Source organism: Schistocerca piceifrons, chromosome 7 (genome assembly GCF_021461385.2).
Source record: "Schistocerca piceifrons isolate TAMUIC-IGC-003096 chromosome 7, iqSchPice1.1, whole genome shotgun sequence".
NCBI lineage: Eukaryota > Metazoa > Arthropoda > Insecta > Orthoptera > Acrididae > Schistocerca > Schistocerca piceifrons.
In genome coordinates, this window is record NC_060144.1 from 317,002,197 (window position 1) to 317,022,617 (window position 20,421).

General features: G+C 46.2%; 1 protein-coding gene across 1 annotated transcript in view; it reads right to left on the minus strand.

The window, feature by feature from the left end:
* LOC124805290 (myrosinase 1-like) overlaps positions 1-20,421 on the minus strand; it is a 237,454-nt gene that overhangs the window by 138,266 nt on the left and 78,767 nt on the right. Inside the window, exon 4 of the mRNA XM_047265801.1 lies at positions 12,998-13,132. Coding sequence (XP_047121757.1) covers positions 12,998-13,132 — 135 coding nt within the window. The remainder of the gene's footprint in view (positions 1-12,997; positions 13,133-20,421) is intronic.

The window sequence follows — 20,421 nt, forward strand, 5'->3', positions numbered from 1 at the left end:
TCTTGGATATTGGTGTGACCGGTGCAACTTTCCAATCCGTAGGTGCAGTTCTTTCGATAAGTGAGCGGTTGTATATGATCGCTGAATATGAAGGTGTTGTATCATCATACTCAGAAAGGAACCTGACTGGTATCGAGTCTGGACCGGAGGTCTTGCTTTATTAAGGGATTTAAGCTGCCTTCGCTACAACGGGGATATCTACTTGGAAGGTACTTGTGTTGTCAGTTGTTCTTGATTCGAATTCTGGAATTTTACTTAGTGTTCTTTGGTGAAGGAATTTCGGAAAACTGTATTTAGTAAATCTGCTTTAGGGGCACGTCATCCGTGACATTACCAATGTTATCGCGCAGTGAAGGCACTAATGAATAAAACGTTCTCGGTTTTCAAGCCGTGTCAATTCGAATAAAATCATCGAGCTCGTCAGGAGTTCACTGACTGCCGGGGCTGCTTTTTTTTTTTTCTTTATTGTGATTTCATGCCCCTGCCCCATATGGGCAGGGGAGGGCTGTCAGCAGCACAATCCGCCGCTCTTCAGCCGAGTGACATGACAACTAAAACAAGAATAAAATAATACATGCATAAGGAGGTAAAAAAGGGGAACATAAAACAGAGTAAGGGGAGAAAATGGAGGTAAAAATACACTGACATGTAGTCGTTCATTGGGGACAGTTAAAAAAAGTCACCAGAAAGTTAAAAAACACAGTTGGCGATTCTTAAAACACAGAGAAGACACTGGATGCGCATGCACAGGTTAAAAGTTGGCCACAGTATTAAAAACACTCCGAAACAACACACTGAAAACCCACTTGGAGCACACACGACGAAGAATAAAACTACCAGGCGGGACCTGCCGAGGGAAAGGTCAGAGAGGATGGAAAAGGAGGGGAGAGCATGGGGCAGCTGGGGAAGCGGCGGGATGAAGAGAGGAGGGGCAACCGTGGGTTCACGAAGAGGCAGGAGACACATGGGGCGGGAGAGGAAAAGGGAAGACAGGGCAGGAGGGAGCGCAGAGACACTGAAAGAAGGCACAAGAGATGGACGGGGAGTAGGAGGGGAAATCCGCTCAGAAGGAGGGAGGGGGAGGAGAGGGAGCCCTGAGGAGGAGGCAGGAAGAGGGGGTTAGAGTTTAGAGTTGGTAGGAAGGGTAGATGTCAGGGCGAAGCTCATCATCCGGGACCGGGGCTGCTACGGTTTCTTGCTTATATAGGCATGATGACATCATCAGCAGCCAATCAGATAGACCCAACGTGGCGCGCGCGCGTTTAAGTCGACCCGGGCAGCTAGCGGAGATATTGCCCTTGGCAGCACCGGTGACGTCAGGTGGCATCGGGGACAAGCGCCACGTTTGACACTGCCCCTCCCACGTCGTGCATCTGTCTTTACTTTCTTTCGATGTCCAACGCCCGCCCCCCCTGCTCTGTTGAGTGTGTGCCCATGGTGCCACGTTTGAAACTGCCACTCCCACGTCGTGCATCTGTCTTTACTTTCTTTCGATGTCCAACGCCCGCCCCCCTGCTCTGTTGAGTGTGTGCCCATGGTCTCTGTTGAAATTATTGTTGTTTAAACGAATCTCGGCCGCTTCCTTTATAACGGAGTCCCAATATGTAGATTCATGAGCCAACACTTTTGTATTTTCGAACTGTTTTTTATGTCCGTTTTCTAGGCAGTGCTCCGCTATGGCCGACTTGTGAAGCTCCCTTTGTTTTGTATGGCGCTTGTGCTCAGTACAACGCTCCGCAGCCGTGCCAATTGTTTGTCCGATATTCATGCTGCCACATTCACAGGGTTCACCATACACGCCGACACTCTTAAGAGCAATGTCGTCCTTAACAGGGCGCAACGTATCTCATATCTTGGGGGCGGGCCGGAACACTGGTCTTAGCCCATGTTTCTACAGCAGACTTCGTAATTTATTGCTAGTTGCTCCACAGTATGGCAGGAATGCAGTCCGTTTGGCCACTGATTCACCAGGTGTCTTTCGTCGGCGGCCCTTGAAAGCGTTTGCGATGTCTCTTTGCTATATCCATTGTGAAGGCATTAACTGTCTCTTTCCGCTGGTGTGCGTTACATTCGACAGAATCTCTCTGGATTTTCTGCCACAATACGAGAATGAGTTTCATTGCGGAAACTATTAAAAGCATCTCGCACTGAAGTTCGCGCTAAATTTCAAGCTTCTGTAAAAATTCGCCATTCTTGGGAGTTCTGCCTTTTTTGAAATTTGGCATGCTTTTTTCGTAGATTCTGCAATAGTGTTCTGACCTGTTTTGTGCACCATGGGGAATCAGTACCATCTCTTACTAGCTTATTTGATTGCCGTCGATACTATTCCTTTTACTCAGCAGTCATTCGTTGGCACCCTCAGGAAAATAAAGCTAGTTTGAAACGACGTAATGGTTAATCTGGACGTCACTTTTTATGGCGATGCCAGTACTAAACATCCTAGATCTTTTGGCCCAACAGTATCCGCTTGGGATCGTTAAGGTGTACCGCCATGCGTTAACGACAATGTACTTCCTGTAATGCAACGACTGTTATGAGATGACAAATGGCAAAGCGATGAGATACCTGTTATCTCCGGTCATCTCGAACTCGCTCATGGAGCGCTTTGAGGAGCAAGCTCTGAACTCTATGAGATTGCATCTGTGTTGCTTCCTACGGTACGTACACGACACCTACACGATATGGGTTCATGGTGAAAATGCACTGCAGAAGTTCTTTCACAACATAAACAATGGTCACACCAATATTAAGTTTAGTACTGACGTGCAGACGAATGGTAAGCTTCCGTTCTTGGATGTTTTACTTGAGTGAAAGGTAGAAGACTGGTTTGGTCATTCCGTATACAGGAAATGTACGCACACTGACTGATACTAGAATGTCAACAGTTTTCGCCAACCTGTACACAATAAAGCGGACCCGAAAGCGTTAGTACACACGGAAAAGATTATTTCAGACGACGCTCATCTGCAGTGTATTTCAGCATCTGACGCATGTTCAGGGAAAATGGTTATATAAAAAGAAAGATTACAAAAGCTTTCAGTTGCCATCGACGAAAGACGCCTCGTGAACCGGCAGAAGAGGCCAAGTCGGCTGCATTACTTTCATAATATGGGCTAACGATTAGCGAGAAGCATGCCAGCCAGCTACAGAAAACTTAGGTCTACGAGGTCCTGGCGTGTATGGTGTCCTCAGCAACTGTAGTAGCATTGGCATATGATAAACTATTCGCACTGTTGCTAAGCCTTCTGCAGAGCACTCATGACATGAAATGAAGGGAACTTGAGAAATGGCCGGGACTGAACATTGAATAGAAAAGTGACAGAAAATACGATCTGAAAAGTCGAGACTTTTGGTTCATGCACCATAATACTGGGATTCAGTTATAAAGGAGACGGCTGAAATTGGTATAATCAGCAACAGGTTTAACAGACACCAGGGGTAACATTTAGTAAGGCATGACAGGGGGAGGGAGGGGGGCGCCTTTGGATATCAAGCAAAACTAAAGACGTACTCCTGAAACTTCTAAGGAGATGGGGGCGGGAACTTGAAACGTGGAGCCAGCCCTCTCGCGGCAATCATCACGCGGTCCCTCGACGAGCCGAAGCCGCTGTGTTGGCCAAAACGCCTTCCGCGCATGCGCCGCTTTGGGCCTCTCTGGAAGGTTCCAGATACTGGTGTCGCACGTATACTGATCACCCAGAACACTATGACCACCGAACTACTATCGATATAAACCGGTCGAGGCGATTGCAGCTTCACCTGGTGAAGAATGACAGTCAGACACACGCAAGGTGAAAGTAATATCAGTGAACGTGCTGTCGGTGTGTAGAACGGGGAAGGCGCTCGATCTATCTGAGTTTGACCGATCGCAGATTGTGATGGCCCTAATGCTCGGCACGAGCATTTCAGAAACTGCACGACTTGTCGGGCGTTCGAGGAGTGTTATGGTGTCTTCAACATGTGGCGAAATGAGGGTGAGACCCACGTCCAGACGTCGTGGAGTTGAGCGTCCACCCCTCTTTACAGATGACGGATGTCGCAGGCTGGGCAGACTGGTGAAACAGGACAGTTGGCGAACGGTGGCGAAACTAACACCAGACCTCAATGCTGGGCAGAATGCAAGTGTGTATGAACACACAGTGCACCGACCACTCCTATTGATGGGCCTCCACAGCCGACGACCCATGCATGTGACAATGTTAACACCACGACATCGTCAACTACAGCGGAAATGTGCACATGGCCATCGGCGCTGGACTTGGAGCAGTGGCAGAGCGTAACGTGGTCTGATGAATCCCTCTATCATCTTCTTCATGCCGATAGGAGGGTGCGAATCCGTCGTCATCCAGGGGAAAAGCTTCTTCTCACCTGTACTGAGGGACGGAGACAAGCTGGCTGTGGCTCTGTTATGCTCTGGGGAACATTCGCGAGGGCATCCATGGATCAAGTAGAGCTCGTGCAAGGCACATTGGCGGCCAAAGAGTATCATACACTGGTTGAAGGTCACAGACATCCTTTCATGACGATCATGTTTCCTAGTGGTAGTGGCATTTTTCAACAAGATTATGCTCCGTGTCACTAAGCCAGGAGTGTCCTGGACAATTTCGAGGAACACAGTGGCGAGTTCCAATTGACGTGCTGGCCCAGCAGCTCGCCAAATCTTTACCAGACGGAATACATCTGGGATGTGATTGAACGTCGCGTCAGAGCTCTTCGCTCCCCTCTCCGAAATCTACGGGAATTAGATGACTTGTGTGTGCAGATGTGATGCCAACTCCCTTCAGTGACGTATCGTGGCCTCATTGGTGGCATGCCACGACGGGTCACCGCTGTTGGGTGTGCCAAAGGTGTACATACTGGCTATTAGGTAGTTGTTCATCATGTTCTGCCTGTACAGTGTATGTAAGCGGAACACCATGCCAGCCACATCAGTCTGTGATTTTAACTTCTGGTACCAATGGCACGACGGCGAAAGCTATCGAAAGCTCGAGTAACGACGCTTCATTTCAAGTACATATTTTTTTTGCTGCACTATTTATTTACTCCCAATGATAAGAGTCATACTACGTGCTTGTTTCTGCATTTGACGTTATCAATTGTACCTGTGGAGATAGTATAATAGATGTAATATTGTGCCTTACGTCTGTGTAAGTCTATGTATACATACACTCCTGGAAATTGAAATAAGAACACCGTGAATTCATTGTCCTAGGAAGGGGAAACTTTATTGACACATTCCTGGGGTCAGATACATCACATGATCACACTGACAGAACCACAGGCACATAGACACAGGCAACAGAGCATGCACAATGTCGGCACTAGTATTGTGTATATCCACCTTTCGTAGCAATGCAGGCTGCTATTCTCCCATGGAGACGATCGTAGAGATGCTGGATGTAGTCCTGTGGAACGGCTTGCCATGCCATTTCCACCTGGCGCCTCAGTTGGACCAGCGTTCGTGCTGGACGTGCAGACCGCGTGAGACGACGCTTCATCCAGTCCCAAACATGCTCAATGGGGGACAGATCCGGAGATCTTGCTGGCCAGGGTAGTTGACTTACACCTTCTAGAGCACGTTGGGTGGCACGGGATACATGCGGACGTGCATTGTCCTGTTGGAACAGCAAGTTCCCTTGCCGGTCTAGGAATGGTAGAACAATGGGTTCGATGACGGTTTGGATGTACCGTGCACTATTCAGTGTCCCCTCGACGATTACCAGTGGTGTACGGCCAGTGTAGGAGATCACTCCCCACACCATGATGCCGGGTGTTGGCCCTGTGTGCCTCGGTCGTATGCAGTCCTGATTGTGGTGCTCACCTGCACGGCGCCAAACACGCATACGACCATCATTGGCACCAAGGCAGAAGCGACTCTCATCGCTGAAGACGACACGTCTCCATTCGTCCCTCCATTCACGCCTGTCGCGACACCACTGGAGGCGGGCTGCACGATGTTGGGGCGTGAGCGGAAGACGGCCTAACGGTGTGCGGGACCGTAGCCCAGCTTCATGGAGACAGTTGCGAATGGTCGTCGCCGATACCCCAGGAGCAACAGTGTCCCTAATTTGCTGGGAAGTGGCGGTGCGGTCCCCTACGGCACTGCGTAGGATCCTACGGTCTTGGCGTGCATCTGTGCGTCGCTGCGGTCCGGTCCCAGGTCGACGGGCACGTGCACCTTCCGCCGACCACTGGCGACAACATCGATGTACTGTGGAGACCTCACACCCCACGTGTTGAGCAATTCGGCGGTACGTCCACCCGGCCTCCCGCATGCCCACTATACTCCCTCGCTCAAAGTCCGTCAACTGCACATACGGTTCACGTCCACGCTGTCGCGGCATGCTACCAGTGTTAAAGACTGCGATGGAGCTCCGTATGCCACGGCAAACTGGCTGATACTGACGGCGGCGGTGCACAAATGCTGTGCAGCTAGCGCCATTCGACGGCCAACACCGCGGTTCCTGGTGTGTCCGCTGTGCCGTGCGTGTGATCATTGCTTGTACAGCCCTCTTGCAGTGTCCGGAGCAAGTATGGTGGGTCTGACACACCGGTGTCAATGTGTTCTTTTTTCCATTTCCAGGAGTGTATGTTTCCTTCGTAGGAAATTCTTGAAAGATCAGGTGTTTTCATCGAAGTGAGGGGGCTTGTAAATTGAGAAGATTTTGATATAAAAATTTTCTGTGTATGGTACCGACCCATACGCGGTACCATACTCTAAAAACTTTATATGAATTGACTTTGGCTGGGGAAGCCTACACAATTATATGGGAAGATTTTTATTGAAGAATGACCATGTGAAAGACTCTGAGGACACAGTGCATAAGCACGTTAGAAGAATTTAATCTGGTGTTAGCTCAAGAACATCCTGCAGAGACCTTTTAAAAATCTTTGTATTTTGACAAAAATGAATATAATTAGGACCAAAAACCAGTCCCTACATGCGGAAATGTGCATTCAACTGCATTAGTGACTGTATTTAAAGTTTTGTAGTTGATGTGGTGTAGTTTAAAACTAAATTGAAGAACTTTCTTTTGGGCAACTTTCTACTCCACTGAAGATTTCCGTAAGAGAAACTTAATGGTTTGGATTATTTTGTAATTAACATTAGCATTTTAGTACAATAATCTTTCATATTATTAAGGCATTTCGTTCTGTTAGCTGATTCTTCCATCGCTTATTGGTGGAAATTCATAGATATAAATCAAAGTCCCAATATTGTGGATGTTCTACACTATTAATTTATTTCGTCAACCGGTTTTCGGCTTGCAAGGTCATCTTCAGACTGTCTATAGATTGCCTCTTAAGCCAAAACCCTGTTGCCGAAATAAATTAATACTGTAGAATATCCACAATATTGTACTTTTCATTTATAATCATTTTGTTCTATTGTGGTTCATTAAAATGTATGTCTTTGACCTCTTTCTACATCCCAGCCCTCTCGACGTGATCCACGGAACACAAGTAAGTATAATGTTGTAAATATAACGTAACCGGCTAATGTCAGTTGCTATGGAGCAGATATCACCAAAATCTCTCAAAGATATCTCGCTACCATGAACAGCTGTATTTCTCAGCAGCAGCTCAAACTCAAGGATAACTGCCTAAATCCAAGTGAAAATACCTCTTACGCGGCACTGATATAAACAGAAAATACCCAACAAAACAACGTGCTAAATAAGCTATCCACCTAAGCATCATTACGCCGGACACCGCTCTTACTTGGTCAATTAATTACTGAAAATGCTGTCGTAGTTTGCTGCATCCACATTTGGACCTGTACTGTACCCACATTAATGGGACAGTTCAACAGTTACGTTCTTTTCTATGATTTCGTCACTGTCTTTGGATATTTAAACACGGAAGTTTCCACATTTTGGCTCGACAGAGATAAACACAAAATATCTTTCCCGTGAAATTAATGATGACTGTCTAGATCGCAAGGCACGTTTATTAAAACATGACAGGTTTCGATCGTCATGTTTTAATAAACGTGCCTTGCGATCTAGTCCGGTATGATTAATTACAAAGATTATATTTTGATCACTGTATGATGATTTCAAAAATAATCTTTCCCTTACCTGAGCAGACGGCGTGGTAGGGGTGAGGACAACAGAAGTGGTGGGGGTTCGTTGTTAATGGCCACCACACGGTAAAAAATGGTTCAAATGGCTCTGAGCACTATGGGACTTAACATCTGAGGTCACCAGTCCCCTAAAACTTAGAACTACTTAAACATAACTAACCTAAGGACATCACACACATCCATGTTCAAAATTGTTCAAATGTGTGTGAAATCTTATGGGACTTTGCCAAGCGAGTGGACTCATTCTTATTTATCGAGTAACATGAACTCTAGTACTCACAATTAAGTTACAAGTTATTCTCCTGTTTGAATATTACGCAACGGAAACGCACGTCTGACTATTAGTAATTTGAAGAACTCTGTTCACTACGCACTGGCAATACCACATTTTCTTTCTTATTTAACGGCTTTGATCAACACGTGGCCATCGCACTGAATAGGAATGGCGCACACATTATAAATTCTGGATATCATGACAACATACAATTCGAAGGAAAAGACCATCAATCTTTTTCTTTTCACTATCTTATTTATTCCGATAAATTCTATAACCTAAATACACACATTCTATAACCTACAACAATAACACATGAGAAATTCCGTCCAGTGGGCATGGCTTACATTGGTGATTCTCTATCTTATGGTCTCGTAATTATTTAACGCTACAGTGCACTTTCTGGATAGGATGGTGGATCTTTTGCTATATCTCACACTTCGACTCTCACACCCATAATCACGAAACTTTCCTCCAGACCGAGTGGTACAAAAAGGAACATGCTTAACCCAATGCCTCTGAAACTATCTTGTTACTCTCCCATGCCAACCACACATACTTAAATTTCATGAAATACATCACACTGCAACATACAATACAAAATAAGGAATAGTCACAGCGTTATAATCACATCACTTTCAGCTTTCCCACTTCAATTAAAATTCATCCCAGTTTCACACGACACTGTCCCACTTCGTAACTTTTCTTTCCTACTACGAACTCTGGAGGATATATGCACGTCTTCCTGTGCAATGCAAGCCAAGTGGCGTTGCTGGATAGACGGCTGACTCACCTTGCTTTACTCTCAGAGTATTATAGTTTGAATCAAGCGCCACACGGAAACATAACACGCAAAGTAATATTAAGAACATATCCATCACACACGCGAGTCCTCAACTGATACCATGGACGAATACTTCTCTTTATCATTTGTCTCACACACAGATTGAGACTCACACAGTGCTCACCACATGGAAGTACTCGTCTCTAATTTCAAGTCCTGCACACGCCATTTCTTAAATATTTCCAACTTATAGCACACACGCTAGTAATTCAGCTTAACTTAAGCACTCAGAAGTATTTCAACTTATTGCTACATGTGGTTTCATTGTGACCACTGGTCACTTCCGAAGATTACTACGATCCTCTTAATATTACCTGCCTGCCATTTAATTCTCCCCACAAAAGTTCCTGAAATAGAGAAATTATTATTCTAAACTACTCTTAAGTATTTCACATGCATACCATGTCTCCACTCTTTTGTCTTTACAGAGCACACCTAAGACAGGTCTTACCATCACTAGATCCAGCAGCAGAGTGCTGAAAACATGGCCGTTCTTCAGGTCCTCTCGCACCTCTGCCGAAGTGGGGGAGCACCTTGCTACCATATTGGTCAGCCACATTTCAGGCGCTCAAAGCTCCGGTAAATTTAATCTTTTTGGTTCCACCAAAGGTGGCCAAAGGATCATCTCAAAGATGATCATATATTCACATTCACTATCTGCGGTTAGCAGACGACCATACATTCATTCATTTCACAGATCTCACCAAACTAGGTGTAGGGATTTATTTTGTGGGAGTGCACATGTCATCAATTAAATAAATAAATTGTCATTCTTTCTCACACTGGTATCCGGCTTCGCTGTATTAATTGAAATTGAGTTATTTTTACAAAAAATATGTTGTTCTGACAAGAATAATGAAGTATGTTGTACCTATTTTCAATGTTGGGCGGTACTGTACCCTTTCAAGCTTACACACTACTTAACCTGAATTATCCTAAGGTCAAACATAGACACCCATGGCCGAGGGAGGACTCGAACCTCCGCCGGGACCAGCTGCACAGTCCACGACTGGAGCGCCTCAGACCGCTCGGCTAATCCCGCGCGGCACACACATCCATGCCCGAGGCAGGATTCGAACCTGCGACTGTAGCGGTCGCGCGGTTCCAGACTGAAGCGCCTAGAACCGCTCGCCCACAACAGCTGGCACCGCACGGTAGGGTAACGGAAGTCTGACAGCATAGCTTACAGCCAACGATTCCGGAAACGATCATATTTATTGATTATCGTATGGGATGCTTGGCCGGGAGAGCCCATTGTGTAGTTTCAGCCAGCTAATGCGTGCACAACGTGCAGTTTACCTCTGCGAATGTTAGTGTTGTCTCTTAAGTGTCTCTATTGAGTGAAGGTGACTAATAGATGTGTGAATAGATGTGTATATAATGTAGTGTTACACTTGTGTTGTATGACGGTAGAAGGTCGATGGGTGGAACCATCTGGCGACACACAGCATTGCCTCTTTAATAGCACCAATGTGGTCACCAGATTTAAAAACCCCATATAACAGATGGATCACCAGCAACGTGGTCACTTTCGCTCACTTTATGAAACGCTGTGGAGAGGTTTGAAATATAATCCAGGATGTTAGCACAAAGTCTGGTGATCAGGAGCTTTACGCAACCACCAACTACTGTATTACAAGGGTTATTTGAAAATTTGTGGTAAGCTTCTATGGCACCAAACTGCTAAGGTCATCGGTCCCTAGACTTACACACAACTCAATCTAACTGAAACTAACTTACGTTAAGGACGACACACGTACCCATGCCCGAGGGAGGACTCGAACCTCCGACGGGGGAAGCCGCGCGAACCGTGATGCTAGGTTATGACAGTGCCTCTACACCTACGTGATTACCCTGCATTTCACAATTGTCTGTCAGAGGGTTCACCGTACCACCTTCAAGCTATTTTGCTACCGTTCAACACTCTAATAGCGCCCGGAAAAATGAACAACTTTTCGATGAAAGCTCTGATTTCTCTCGTTTTATTATGATAACCAGTTCTTCTTATGTAGGTGTATACTAACAAAATATTTTCACACTCTGAGGACAAAGGTGGCGAGTCATGAAAAAGGCTCTGCCGCAACGAAAAACGCCTTTGTTTTAATGATTGCCACGCCAATTCGCGTATCATATCCGTAGCACTCTCTCCACTATTTCGCGATAACAGAAAACTAGCTGCATTTCTCTGAACTTTTTCTGTGTCCTCTATCAGTCCTATCTGCATAGTAGTACTCCAGAAGAGGGCAGACAAACGTTGTGTAAGCAGTCTCTTTAGTAGAAAAATTGTATTTTCTAAGTGTTCGGGCAATAAATCACAGTCTTTGGTTTGCTTTCCATCACAACATTACTTATGTCATCGTTACGTTATTTGCAACTGTAATTCCTAGCTATTTAGCTGAACTAACAGGCTTTAGGTTTGTGTGTTTTATCGTGTAACCGAAATGTAGCGGATTCTTTTTAGTATTCGTGTGGAGAACTTCAAACTTTTCATTACTTAGAGTCAATTGTCACTTTTCGCAACATACAGGTATTAATTAATAATTCGGCAAATATAGACATTCAAAGTCAATAGTTTCTCTTTAGAATACCGGGAGAGAAAGTCGGAATAACAAAGGACGAATCAAGGCGAAAAGAGTCTGACCATGCACTGTCAGAAGGAAACCCCATAAAACAAAAAAGGCGTAAAAAATTTAATGTAGCAGTCAGCGTCCCATACTATGATACTGACAATCTAAAATAATGAACATTTGTCACTCAGAAATTGAGTGTCAGATCCCCTGTCAACGTGTACGTCAAAGCTACAAATAGAATTCTCTCTTTCTCCTCCTGCTGTGTCTTTTCTAAAATAGGGAAGCCGTGGAAAGTACTCCTAACAATGTTTCCCACCTCCTCCTTTACTGTGTTTAGTATGCGAGTGGACTAGCTAGCGGGTGTTGTAACCCTCTCAAGCACACTTTTCAATGAGACCCTTGCTTCCTTGTTTGCGTCTTCTAACGTAATTTAATGACGTTACATATAATCTCATGATTTTAGAAATATTATTTATGAAATAATGGAAGTACACGGAGCATCATTGAACTTTTGGTAAACAGAAACATCACCAGATACATGGGAACGTCCAATTCTAAGGTAAGAAGAATACCACATGACCTGAAAGCCTCTAATAAATATTTTAAAGCTGTCAGCTGCTTCCATTACTTTGCTGTCCTCTTAACCACTGATAATAACATAAAGCTGTGTATTAGAGAAAAGAATACAAGTAGAAAGCAGAGGCTCTTCTGCAAACTTACAGGTATTCAAGAATTCTCTGATTAGAAGAACTATAAAGTTAAATATATACTATTCCTTTGTGCGACCAGTTATTACATATGGGTCAGAAATGTGAACTATGACAGAAGCAGATACGAACAGCCTACAGCCACTTAAAGGAAAATCCTGAGAAAAGTATATGAGTTCGTGAGAGAGGTAGAGGGTTGGAGAGTAAGGTACAACTATCACGTACAAGAGCTTGTAAAAGGGAAATATACAGTGAAATTTATTAAATCTGAAAGAATACGCTGGTTAGGACAAATGGAAAGGATGACAGATGACAGGATGTCCAAACGAATGATGAAAGGCAGATTGTGTGCCACCAGGAGGAAGGGCCGACCAGTGTGTTGGCTGACTTATCAAGATGGAGATCCGAGGATGGAAGAGAAACGCGGAGGAAGATTGCTGAAGGGGGAAAGACCTATCAAGAGCTGTAGTGCCAAAGGAGAAGAGGAACAAGTAGAAGAAGAAGCTGTGTACTCACCATGGGTGTGATACCATTCTCCAGCAGCAGGTTGATGAGTGCATCGTAGTGGGCGACGCCCTTGTCGTTGATCTCAGTCGGGTCGCCAGTGGGCATTATGCGAGGCCAGGACACCGAAAATCTGTAAACGTCCACCTGAAACAACCACGGTTAGGCGTGAAGCACATGGGGAGTGGCGAAATCTCATCTAAATAGAAGTAGCAATAAATTGTTTTGATGATACATCTAAAACAAGAAAGCACTATCGCCTAGTGGTTGAGTAAGTGTACTGAGGTGGTGCTGTGCCCTGGCAGAACTTGCAACGCTGCTGCGTCCGCTCTCTGCACCCTTCCCAACTTTTCTGTCTTATCACTTCTCTGCAATTTTTCTGTGCACATGTAGGACATATTATAATTTTCTAAGTACAAAGGACGTTCAAAAAGTTTTGCACAGTCGTCTCTGACTTTTTTATTTTTTGCAGGATGAGAATGAAATTTAATGCGAACATGCTTGGAACATTTAGCTATAATTCGGTATATAAAAGTATTTTCTTTTATTTACAGGTGAGCCATAATACACCGTGAAGTAGATGTCAGGTTACGACAACGGTCGGTGATGGAGTTACTCTTCAAGACCGGCGATGACTCTGCCACATCGATTCATAGGACGTTGCTCCCTGTTTATAGGGAGGACACAGTGGATCGCAGTAGTATCCAGCGATGGTTGCAGAGGTTTAAAGAAGGTGATTTCTCTCTATTGGACAATTCCCGATGTGGTAGACCATCGACGGCAGTGAGTGATGTGAATAAGGAGACAATGGATCAAATCATCCAGAATGACAGATGTGTTATGATACGATAGCTTGCCGAAATGACCCGTTTGTCACTAGGTTACAGGAAAATCTGTGCACGTTGGATGCCTAGATTATTGACAAAAGAAACGAAAACGATGAGGAAGAATGTGTGTGAGGGTCTCATGAAGACCTTTACTCAAGAGTGGAAACTGTTTCAACGGCCTCATTACCCAGGATGAAACATGGTTGTTTTTGTCCGAACCTGAGAGCGACACCCAATCCATCAGGGTTCCCCTCGGAAGAAGAAACCAAAACTTTCACCAGCAGCAGGCCGAAAGGTGATGGCCTCCTTCTTCTGGGATCAATGTGGTGTCACTTTCATTGACTTTTTGGAACCTGGCTCCACAATTAAACAGGACAGTTACTGAAACTGCTGTGGCTAAGCCATGTCTCCGCAATATCCTTTCTTTCAGGAGTGCTAGTTCTGCAACGCTCGCAGGAGAACTTCTGTAAAATTTGGAAGGTAGGAGACGAGATACTGGCAGAAGTGAAGCTGTGAGACCGGGCGTGAGTCGTGCTTCGGTAGCTCAGATGGTAGAGCACTTGCCCGCGAAAGGCAAAGGTCTCGAGTTCGAGTCTCAGTCGGGCACACAGTTTTAATCTGCCAGGAAGTTTCATATCAGCGCACACTCCGCTGCAGAGTGAAAATCTCATTCTGGAGGACAGTTACTGTCTGTCATTGGACAAGCTGCGACGTGCTATCAAGACTCACAGACCACAGCTTCAGGGTCAGCTCATCAGACTACACCATGATAATGCCAAAACCCATACAGCCCTTATGACGCAGGAGAAAAATCAGGAAATGCGTTGGAAAATTGTTGCTCATCCTCCCTACAGTCCGGACTTGGCTCTGTTTGACTTTTACCTCTTAGGTTGTCTGAAGGCCCACCTCCGCTGTAAAACAATTGATAGTCAGAAAGGATTTATTTCCCGTGTCAAGCGATGGCGTAAAAGTCAATCGCCAGAATCGTACCAAAGTGCATTTACATCAAGGAAAGAACGTTGGGCCAGATGCGTCGCAGCTGATGGAGGCTCATTGAGTACCTAAATGTTCAAAGTATGTTCACAAATTTCATTCTTCTCCTGCAAAAAATAAAAAAATTAGAGACGACTGTGAAAAACTTTTTGATCGCCCTTTGTATAGTAAAATTGTTGCATAGCTAAATCAAATGTCCAGTATAGAACTACACTGATAAAATGTTTAGTACAATGATTAGGAACTAAACTTATACTTTCGACGCTTTTGCATGCGTCAGAGTTTCATTAGCGATAGAATAATAATAAAATACCTAATACATAAATAACGCATTCTGTACAGTCGTCTTATGACACCACAAGCTAGACCAATGCAGCCGATGACGAATGGCACATCATCTGTTTCTTTATACGAGAGGTTCAGCTTAGGCTAACATAACTCCCTGTAGGCATAACGACCAACTCCCGCAGTACTGTTAATCAGCCACGTAAGGCTTGTATTCTTTTTTATTAACACAGCTGACCGTACCAACCGAAACTCGTAGGAACGAAAGTACTAGCTGGAAGGAGAAGTAAATTACATATTATCCTCTACATTTCTTGTGCTTGCTTTCGCTTTTGTCGCGTCTCGCGGCACGTCTCAGTCGGTAGAAGTAGGCGAATATCGGAATCCTTCGGTCAAATGGCATATTTACTTCTGCGACGGCTCGGTGACCTCTGAGGCCCTACAATATTGACCGGTGGCGAAGAGGCAGCAAGAACACCACTGCTGAACGTGAGTGAAGAGTGTAGGCAACAACTACACTCATGGAAATGGAAAAAAGAACACATTGACACCGGTGTGTCAGACCCACCATACTTGCTCCGGACACTGCGAGAGGGCTGTACAAGCAATGATCACACGCACGGCACAGCGGACACACCAGGAACCGCGGTGTTGGCCGTCGAATGGCGTTAGCTGCGCAGCATTTGTGCACCGCCGCCGTCAGTATCAGCCACTTTGCCGTGGCATACGGAGCTCCATGGCAGTCTTTAACACTGGTAGCATGCCGCGACAGCGTGGACGTGAACCGTATGTGCAGTTGACGGACTTTGAGCGAGGGCGTATAGTGGGTATGCGGGAGGCCGGGTGGACGTACCGCCGAATTGCTCAACACGTGGAGCGTGAGGTCTCCACAGTACATCGATGTTGTCGCCAGTGGTCGGCGGAAGGTGCACGTGCCCGTCGACCTGGGACCGGACCGCAGCGACGCACGGATGCACGCCAAGACCGTAGGATCCTACGCAGTGCCATAGGGGACCGCACCGCCACTTCCCAGCAAATTAGGAACACTGTTGCTCCTGGGGTATCGGCGAGGACCATTCGCAACCGTCTCCATGAAGCTGGGCTACGGTCCCGCACACCGTTAGGCCGTCTTCCGCTCACGCCCCAACATCGTGCAGCCCGCCTCCAGTGGTGTCGCGACAGGCGTGAATGGAGGGACGAATGGAGACGTGTCGTCTTCAGCGATGAGAGTCTCTTCTGCCTTGGTGCCAATGATGGTCGTATGCGTGTTTGGCGCCGTGCAGGTGAGCGCCACAATCAGGACTGCATACGACCGAGGCACACAGGGCCAACACCCGGCATCATGGTGTGGGGAGCGATCTCCTACACTGGCTGTACACCACTGGTGATCGTCGAGGGGACACTGAATAGTGCACGGTACATCCAAACCGTCATCGAACCCATCGTTCTACCATTCCTAGACCGGCAAGGGAACTTGCTGTTCCAACAGGACAATGCACGTCCGCATGTATCCCGTGCCACCCAACGTGCTCTAGAAGGTGTAAGTCAACTACCCTGGCCAGCAAGATCTCCGGATCTGTCCCCCATTGAGCATGTTTGGGACTGGATGAAGCGTCGTCTCACGCGGTCTGCACGTCCAGCACGAACGCTGGTCCAACTGAGGCGCCAGGTGGAAATGGCATGGCAAGCCGTTCCACAGGACTACATCCAGCATCTCTACGATCGTCTCCATGGGAGAATAGCAGCCTGCATTGCTGCGAAAGGTGGATATACACTGTACTAGTGCCGACATTGTGCATGCTCTGTTGCCTGTGTCTATGTGCCTGTGGTTCTGTCAGTGTGATCATGTGATGTATCTGACCCCAGGAATGTGTCAATAAAGTTTCCCCTTCCTGGGACAATGAATTCACGGTGTTCTTATTTCAATTTCCAGGAGTGTATATGAACCATGTGCACTATTGCTCATAAACCATATTAAGCAAGGGATGAATGTTCTGTTGCAGTCGTCCCTTTATACACTGAAGAGCGAAAGAAACTGGTACAGCTGCCTAATATCTTGTAGGGCCCCGCTAGCACACAGGAGTGCCGCAACACGACGTGGCATGGACTTGACTAATGTCTGAAGTAGTGCTGGAGGGAATTGACACCATGAATCCTGCAGAGCTGTCCATAAATCCGTAACAGTTCGAGAGGCTCTAGATCTCTTCTTAATAGCACGTTGCAAGGCATCCCAGATATATTCAATAATGTTCATGTCTGGGGAGTTTGGCCCCCAGCGGAAGTGTCTAAACTCAGAAGAGTGTTTCTGGAGCCACTCTGTAGAAATTCTGGGCGTGTGATGTGTCGCATTGTCCTGCTGAAATTGCGCAAGACCGTCGGGAGGTACAAAGGACAGCTGGCCGTAGTGGCCGTGCGGTTCTAGGCGCTACAGTCTGGAACCGAGCGACCGCTACGGTCGCAGGTTCGAATCCTGCCTCGGGCATGGATGGCTGTGATGTCCTTAGGTTAGTTAGATTTAATTAGTTCTAAGTTCTAGGCGACTGATGACCTCCGCTGTTAAGTACCATAGTGCTCGGAGCCATTTGACTCATTTTTTACAATGGATATGAATGGATGTAAGTGATCAGAAAGGATGCTTACGTATGTGTCACCTGCCAGAGTCGTATCTAGAGGTATCAGAGACCCCATATCACTCCAACTGCACGCGTCCCACACCATTACAGAGCCTCCACCATCTTGAACAGTCCTCTGCTGACATGCATGGACCATAGATTCATGAGGTTGTCTCCATACCCGTACACTCCTATCCGCTCGACACAATTTGAAACGAGACTCGTCTGACCAGGAAATATGTTTACAGTCATCAACGGTCCAATGTCGATGCTGACAGGGCCAGGCGAGGGGTAAAGCTCCAGAAGCCCATATCGATGATGTTTCGTTGACTGGTTCACTCAGTGACACTTGTTGATGGTCCAGCATTGAAATCTGCAGCAATTTGCGGAAGGGTTGCACTTTCCTGTCACGTTGAGCGATTCTCTTCAGTCGTCGTTGGTCCTTTCCTTTTTCCGGCCGCAGCGATGTCCCAGATTTAATGTTTTACCGGATTCCTTACATTCACGGTACACTCGTGAAATGGTCGTACGGGAAACTTCCCACTTCATCGCTAGCTGGGAGATGCTGTGCCCCATCGCTCGTGCACCGACTATACCACCACGTTCAAACCCACTTAAATCTTGATAACCTGCCATTTTAGAGGCAGTAACTGGTCGAACAACTGCGCCAGACACTTGTCTTATATAGGCGTTGCCGACCGCAGTGCCATATTCTGCCTGTTTATATATCTCTGTATTTGAATACGCATGCCTATACTAGTTTCTTTGGCGATTCAGTGTAATTCTGTACTACAGTACAGTCCTATTAATATGACCATCGCCTATGTTCGACATAAACATGCAATAATCACTCACAGACGCTAGGTGGCTGCACTAGTAGTGGAGGATATACAAAGTGTGTCGGGGGGCGGGAAGCGGAGAAACAGTGGAGTCGACGTATCACGTAAACGGGGCGATTTGTCTGACATCGGAAGGTCATAATCATTTGCTTTCTGGAGGGTGGGAGCATTCCCAAAACGTCTAAGTTTGTAAATTGTTCGCTTTTCGCAGTGGTTAAAGTATACCGTGTACGGCAAAATGTCACTTTCCAAAACCAGTGCCGAGACAACTTTGGTAAACCACGGATGATAGGTGACGGGGGTGAAACACGGTTGCGAAGATGTTTACGAGTGAATAGACGCGCAAATGTGGAGCAGCTGACTATACGGATGAACCAAGGAGCTACCGATAGTGTTTCCTCAACGACCGCTCAGCGAATGTTGCTGCGTGTATGCCTCTGCAGCAGGCGCCTGGTTCAAGCACCCATCTGACTGCCGTTCAAAGCGAAGAAGGCTGGAACTTTCACATCACGTCCATTGAGTGGCGACAGGTGGTCTTTTCAGATGAACCACATTTTAAGCTCCATTGAAAAGATGGCTGCTGGCGTGTACGACGTGAAAATTCATTAAGCAAACACCCCACAACAATCGTCGGAAGGGTACAAAACGGAGGAGGTGGCGTAGTGGTCTGCGGAATGTTTTTGTGACATTCCTTGGGCGATGTCATTCTGAAAGGCACAATGCTCAACACATGCATGCATTTATCCTTGGGGAACCATGTCCACCGCTACATGCAGTTTGTTTCTCCTTGGCACGATGGTGTCTACCAGCAGGACAATGCAACTTGTCACACAGCTTGCAGTGTTCGTGTGTGAGTTTACCGTACTCCTGGATTTAGACCCAATCGAGAATCTGTGGGACCACCTCGGTTGGGCTGTTCGCCACATGAATCCTCAACAGAGAAACATAGCGCCGCTGGCCACGGCTCAGCAGGGCTCCACATCCCTGTCGCTACCTTACAGAACCTCGCCGACTCTCTCTCTCTCTCTCTCTCTCTCTCTCTCTCTCTCTCTCTCCCCTGCGTGTCTTGCAGCGGTCCGCACTGCGAAATGTGGTTATTCAGGCTTTTGACAGGTGGTCACATTATGTGACTGCACGGTGTATTAATCAGCCACGGAAGGCTTCGTCTACATCTACGTGATTACTCTGCTATTCACAGCAAAGTGCCAGGCAGAGGGTTCAATGAATCACCTTCAAGCTGTCTTTCCGCCGTTACACTCTCGAAAGGCACGTGGGAAAAATGAGCACTTACGTTTTTCTGTGCGAGCCATGATTTCTCTTATTTTATAATGATGAGCGTTCCTCCCTACGTAGGTTGGTGCCAATAGAATATTTTCGCAATCGGAGCAGAAAACTGATGATCGAAATTTCATGAGAAGATCCGGCCGCAACGAAAAACGCCTTTGTTTTAATGATGGCCACACCAATTCACGTATCATAACACTCCATGTCGTGCATGAAGCAACTTGATTAATTCAGGATTGGAAATCGGAGTAAGTGGGTAAGATCAACACCACAGACTTTATCTTTCACGTAGATTATTTATTGTATCTAAGTATTTGGTTGCACATCCTAACTACACAAAACTGGTGCCTGACTAGAAATATTTAAATAAGAATTACGTGAGAATGTAACAGAGCACAATTTGACTACAGCAAGAAAAAGCACGGAAAACGGCAGTGGGAGACAATGATACTATCATCTCCTTTGCATTCATACCATAAAAATGTCTCAGTGAGATTTGCATTACGATTCTACGCATGCACTATTCTGGACAGAGGTTTAACCAATGCACGAGGTTGTGCGATAATTATTCAACATACTAACTGCGTCTGCTGCTT